Source organism: Cephus cinctus, unplaced genomic scaffold (genome assembly GCF_000341935.2).
Source record: "Cephus cinctus unplaced genomic scaffold, Ccin1 Ccin1_scaffold0068, whole genome shotgun sequence".
NCBI classification, from domain to species: domain Eukaryota; kingdom Metazoa; phylum Arthropoda; class Insecta; order Hymenoptera; family Cephidae; genus Cephus; species Cephus cinctus.
Genome location: NW_014332811.1, coordinates 388616 through 395697, shown reverse-complemented (window position 1 = coordinate 395697; position 7082 = coordinate 388616). Strand labels below are relative to the sequence as shown.

General features: G+C 42.4%; 2 protein-coding genes across 2 annotated transcripts in view; both read left to right on the top strand.

Annotated features, from left to right (window-relative positions):
• Nucleotides 1-3237, top strand: part of LOC107268793 (mucin-2) — a gene marked incomplete at its 5' end in the record, with an annotated part of 5393 nt that extends 2156 nt beyond the window's left edge. The window contains one exon of the mRNA XM_015741918.1: nucleotides 5-3237. Within this exon, the coding sequence (XP_015597404.1) occupies nucleotides 5-3237 (3233 nt within the window). The remainder of the gene's footprint in view (nucleotides 1-4) is intronic.
• Nucleotides 3238-3481: 244 nt separating this feature from the next.
• LOC112494612 (mucin-19-like) lies at nucleotides 3482-4085 on the top strand. The gene has a single exon (XM_025086822.1). The coding sequence runs from the start codon at nucleotides 3555-3557 to the stop codon at nucleotides 4083-4085; it is 531 nt and encodes a 176-aa protein (XP_024942590.1). The 5' UTR covers nucleotides 3482-3554.
• The last annotated feature ends 2997 nt before the right edge of the window (nucleotides 4086-7082 follow it).

Genomic DNA, 7082 nt, shown 5'->3' with positions numbered 1-7082 from the left:
ACAGCCATCGACTTCACGTCTACTGAAACTACTGTTCCTACAACTTCTACTGTGGTAACAACTACTGAAACACAGCCATCGACTTCTGAAACTACTGAGAGTACTACTGTGACTGTTCCTCCAACTTCTACTGTGGTAACAACTAGTGAGGCAAAGCCAACGTCTACTGAAACTACTGTTCCTACAACTTCTACTGTGGTAACAACTACTGAAACACAGCCATCGACTTCTGAAACTACTGAGAGTACTACTGTGACTGTTCCTCCAACTTCTACTGTGGTAACAACTAGTGAGGCAAAGCCAACGTCTACTGAAACTACTGTTCCTACAACTTCTACTGTGGTAACAACTACTGAAACACAGCCATCGACTTCTGAAACTACTGAGAGTACTACTGTGACTGTGCCTCCAACTTCTACTGTGGTAACGACTACTGAGACACAGCCATCGACTTCTGAAACTACTGAGAGTACTACTGTGACTGTGCCTCCAACTTCTACTGTGGTAACGACTACTGAGACACAGGCAGTGCCTGCCGAAACAACTGAGAGAACTACTGTGATTGTTCCTACAACTTCACTTGTGGTAACGACTACTGAGACACAGGCAGCGTCTACCGAAACTACTGAGAGTACTACTGTGACTGTACCTCCAACTTCCACTGTGGTAACAACTACTGAAACACTGGCAGCGTCTACCGAAACTACTCAGAGTACTACTGTGACTGTTCCTAGATCTTCTACTGTGGTAACAACTACTGAGACACAGCCATCGACTTCTGAAACTACTGAGAGTACTACTGTGACTGTTCCTCCAACTTCTACTGTGGTAACAACTAGTGAGGCAAAGCCAACGTCTACTGAAACTACTGTTCCTACAACTTCTACTGTGGTAACAACTACTGAAACACAGCCATCGACTTCTGAAACTACTGAGAGTACTACTGTGACTGTTCCTACAACTTCTACTGTGGCAACCACTAGTGAATCACAAGCATCATCTACTGAAACTACTGAGAGTACTACTGTGACTGTTCCTACAACTTCTACTGTGGCAACGAGTATTGAGACACAGCCATCGACTTCTGAAACTACTGAGAGAACTACTGTGACTGTGCCTACAACTTCTACTGTTGCAACAACTACTGAGACACAGACTGTGCCTACCGAAACAACTCAGAGTACTACTGTGACTGTTCCTACAACTTCTACTGTGGCAACAACTACTGAAACACAGACTGTGCCTATCGAAACTACTAAGAGTACTACTGTGACTGTTCCAAAAACTTCTACTTTGGCAACAACTACTGAGACACAGCCTATGCCTATCGAAACTACTAAGAGTACTACTGTGACTGTTCCAAAAACTTCTACTTTGGCAACAACTACTGAGACACAGCCTATGCCTATCGAAACTACTAAGAGTACTACTGTGACTGTTCCAAAAACTTCTACTTTGGCAACAACTACTGAGACACAGCCTATGCCTATCGAAACTACTAAGAGTACTACTGTGACTGTTCCAAAAACTTCTACTTTGGCAACAACTACTGAGACACAGCCTATGCCTATCGAAACTACTAAGAGTACTACTGTGACTGTTCCAAAAACTTCTACTTTGGCAACAACTACTGAGACACAGCCTATGCCTATCGAAACTACTAAGAGTACTACTGTGACTGTTCCAAAAACTTCTACTTTGGCAACAACTACTGAGACACAGCCTATGCCTATCGAAACTACTAAGAGTACTACTGTGACTGTTCCAAAAACTTCTACTTTGGCAACAACTACTGAGACACAGCCTATGCCTATCGAAACTACTAAGAGTACTACTGTGACTGTTCCAAAAACTTCTACTTTGGCAACAACTACTGAGACACAGCCTATGCCTATCGAAACTACTAAGAGTACTACTGTGACTGTTCCAAAAACTTCTACTTTGGCAACAACTACTGAGACACAGCCTATGCCTATCGAAACTACTAAGAGTACTACTGTGACTGTTCCTACCACTTCTACTGTGGCACCGACAACTGAGACACAGCCATCGACTTCTGAAACTAAGAAGAGTACGACTGTCATTGTTCCTACAACTTCTTCTGTGGCAACGACTACCGAGACACAGCCTGTGGCTACCGAAACTACTGAGAGAACTACCAAGAGTACGACTGTGACTGTTCCTACAACTTCCACTGCGGTGACGACTACTAAGACGCAGGCACCACCTACCGTAACTGCTGAGAGTACTACTCCGACTGTTACTGCAACTTCTACTATCGTAACCACTACTGAAACACAAGCAGCGCCTACCGAAACTGCTGAGAGTACTACTCTGACTGTTCCTACAACTTTTACTGTGCTAACGATAACTGAGACACAGTCTGTGCCTGCCGAAACTACTGAGAGAACTACTGAGAGTACAACCGTGACTGTTCCTACAACTTCGACTATGGTGACCACTACTGAGACACAGCCATCGACTTCTGAAACTACTGAGAGTACTACTGTGAATCTTCCTGCAACTTCTACTGTGGTAGCCACTACTGAAACACAGGCAGCATCTACTAAAACTACTGAGAGTACTACTGTAACTGTGATTCCTGAATCGACAGAAACCATGGAATCAACTAAAACCACAGAATTACCCGAAATTGCAGGATCAAAAGGAATCACGGAATCAACAGGAGTCACGGGATCAACAGGAATCACAGAACCAATAGGAATCACAGAGACAACAGGAATTACGGGATCAACACAACCGATATTTATTATAACCAAATTTCCTGTATATAGTACACAGGAGGCGACAAAAACCATGGAATCAACTAAAACCACGGAGTTAATCGAAATCACAGAATCAATAGGAATGAAGGGATCAACAGAAATCACGGAATCAACAGGAATCACGGGATCAACAGGAATCACGGAATCAATACAAATCACAGAATCAACAAGAGTCACGGAATCAACTAAGACCACAGAATCAACAGGAATCACAGAGTCAACAGGAATCGCGGGGTCAACAGGAATCACGGAATCAACAGAAATTACGGAATCAACCGAAATCACGGAATCAACAGAAACCATAGAATCAACTAAAACCACAGAATCAACAAAAATCACAGAATCGACAGTAAAACCACGGAATCAACCAAAATTACGGAATCAACAGGATTCACAGAAGCAACCGGAATCACGGGTTCAACAGGAATCACGGGACCAACACAACCAATAATTATTATAACCAGATTTCCTATATATAGTACCCAGAAGGCGAGAGAAACCATGAAATCAACTAAAACCACCGAATTAACCGAGGTCACAGAATCAACAGGAATCACGGGATCAACAGAAATCACGGGATCAACAGGATTCACGGAATCGACAGGAATCACGGAATCAATGGGAACCATGGAATCAACAGGAATCACGGGATCAACAGGAATCACGGAATCAACAGGAATCACGGAATCAACAGAAATCACGGAATCAACAGAAACCATTGAATCAACTAAAACCACAGAATCAACAAAAATCACAGAATCAACAGGAATGAAGGGATCAACAAGAATGAAGGGATCAACAGGAATCACGGAATCAACAGGAATCACGGGATCAACAGGAATCACGGAATCAACAGGAATCACAGAATCAACAGGAATCACGGGATCAACAGAAATCACGGGATCAACAGGATTCACGGAATCGACAGGAATCACGGAATCAACGGGAACCATGGAATCAACTAAAACCACGGAATCAACAAAAATTACGGAATCAACAGAAATCACCGGATCAACAGGAATCACGGGATCAACGGGATCCACGGAATCAACTGAAACCATGGAATCAACTAAAACCACGGAATCAACCAAAATTACGGAATCAACAGGATTCACAGAAGCAACCGGAATCACGGGTTCAACAGGAATCACGGGACCAACACAACCAATAATTATTATAACCAGATTTCCTATATATAGTACCCAGAAGGCGAGAGAAACCATGAAATCAACTAAAACCACCGAATTAACCGAGGTCACAGAATCAACAGGAATCACGGGGGAATTACGGGATCAATAGAAATCACGGGATCAACAGAAATCACGGGGTCAACAGGATTCACGGAATCAACGGGAACCATGGAATCAACTAAAACCACAGAGTCAACAGGAATCACAAGATCAACAGGAATCACGGAATCAACAGGAACCATTGAATCAACTAAAACCTCGGAATCAACCAAAATCACAGAATCAACAGGAATCACGGGATCAACAGAAATCACGGGATCAACAGGATTCACGGAATCGACAGGAATCACGGAATCAATAGAAATCACGGAATCAACAGAAACCATTGAATCAACTAAAACCACAGAATCAACAAAAATCACAGAATCAACAGGAATGAAGGGATCAACAAGAATGAAGGGATCAACAGGAATCACGGAATCAACAGGAATCACGGGATCAACAGGAATCACGGAATCAACAGGAATCACAGAATCAACAGGAATCACGGGATCAACAGAAATCACGGGATCAACAGGATTCACGGAATCGACAGGAATCACGGAATCAACGGGAACCATGGAATCAACTAAAACCACGGAATCAACCAAAATTACAGAATCAACAGGAATCGCGGAATCAACAGGAACCATTGAATCAACGAAACCCTCGGAATCAATCAAAATCACAGAATCAATAGGATTCACAGAATCAATAGGAATTACGGGATCAATAGAAATCACGGGATCAACAGAAATCACGGGATCAACAGGAATCACGGAATCAACAGGAATCACGGGATCAACAGGAATCACGGAATCAACGGGAACCATGGAATCAACTAAAACCACGGAATCAACCAAAATTACAGAATCAACAGGAATCGCGGAATCAACAGGAACCATTGAATCAACTAAAACCTCGGAATCAACCAAAATCACAGAATCAACAGGAATCACGGGATCAACAGGAATCACGGAATCAACGGGAACCATGGAATCAACTAAAACCACGGAATCAACCAAAATTACAGAATCAACAGGAATCGCGGAATCAACAGGAACCATTGAATCAACTAAAACCTCGGAATCAACCAAAATCACAGAATCAACAGGAATCACGGGATCAACAGGAATCACGGAATCAACGGGAACCATGGAATCAACTAAAACCACGGAATCAACCAAAATTACAGAATCAACAGGAATCGCGGAATCAACAGGAACCATTGAATCAACTAAAACCTCGGAATCAACCAAAATCACAGAATCAACAGGAATCACGGGATCAACAGGAATCACGGAATCAACGGGAACCATGGAATCAACTAAAACCACGGAATCAACCAAAATTACAGAATCAACAGGAATCGCGGAATCAACAGGAACCATTGAATCAACTAAAACCTCGGAATCAACCAAAATCACAGAATCAACAGGAATCACGGGATCAACAGGAATCACGGAATCAACGGGAACCATGGAATCAACTAAAACCACGGAATCAACCAAAATTACAGAATCAACAGGAATCGCGGAATCAACAGGAACCATTGAATCAACTAAAACCTCGGAATCAACCAAAATCACAGAATCAACAGGAATCACGGGATCAACAGGAATCACGGAATCAACGGGAACCATGGAATCAACTAAAACCACGGAATCAACCAAAATTACAGAATCAACAGGAATCGCGGAATCAACAGGAACCATTGAATCAACTAAAACCTCGGAATCAACCAAAATCACAGAATCAACAGGAATCACGGGATCAACAGGAATCACGGAATCAACGGGAACCATGGAATCAACTAAAACCACGGAATCAACCAAAATTACAGAATCAACAGGAATCGCGGAATCAACAGGAACCATTGAATCAACTAAAACCTCGGAATCAACCAAAATCACAGAATCAACAGGAATCACGGGATCAACAGGAATCACGGAATCAACGGGAACCATGGAATCAACTAAAACCACGGAATCAACCAAAATTACAGAATCAACAGGAATCGCGGAATCAACAGGAACCATTGAATCAACTAAAACCTCGGAATCAACCAAAATCACAGAATCAACAGGAATCACGGGATCAACAGGAATCACGGAATCAACGGGAACCATGGAATCAACTAAAACCACGGAATCAACCAAAATTACAGAATCAACAGGAATCGCGGAATCAACAGGAACCATTGAATCAACTAAAACCTCGGAATCAACCAAAATCACAGAATCAACAGGAATCACGGGATCAACAGGAATCACGGAATCAACGGGAACCATGGAATCAACTAAAACCACGGAATCAACCAAAATTACAGAATCAACAGGAATCGCGGAATCAACAGGAACCATTGAATCAACTAAAACCTCGGAATCAACCAAAATCACAGAATCAACAGGAATCACGGGATCAACAGGAATCACGGAATCAACGGGAACCATGGAATCAACTAAAACCACGGAATCAACCAAAATTACAGAATCAACAGGAATCGCGGAATCAACAGGAACCATTGAATCAACTAAAACCTCGGAATCAACCAAAATCACAGAATCAACAGGAATCACGGGATCAACAGGAATCACGGAATCAACGGGAACCATGGAATCAACTAAAACCACGGAATCAACCAAAATTACAGAATCAACAGGAATCGCGGAATCAACAGGAACCATTGAATCAACTAAAACCTCGGAATCAACCAAAATCACAGAATCAACAGGAATCACGGGATCAACAGGAATCACGGAATCAACGGGAACCATGGAATCAACTAAAACCACGGAATCAACCAAAATTACAGAATCAACAGGAATCGCGGAATCAACAGGAACCATTGAATCAACTAAAACCTCGGAATCAACCAAAATCACAGAATCAACAGGAATCACGGGATCAACAGGAATCACGGAATCAACGGGAACCATGGAATCAACTAAAACCACGGAATCAACCAAAATTACAGAATCAACAGGAATCGCGGAATCAACAGGAACCATTGAATCAACTAAAACCTCGGAATCAACCAAAATCACAGAATCAACAGGAATCACGG

What these genes read in the sequence shown, in the direction of transcription:
- LOC112494612 (XM_025086822.1), top strand. Translation starts at nt 3,555, where the DNA reads ATGAAGGGATCAACAAGAATGAAGGGATCAACAGGAATCACGGAATCA.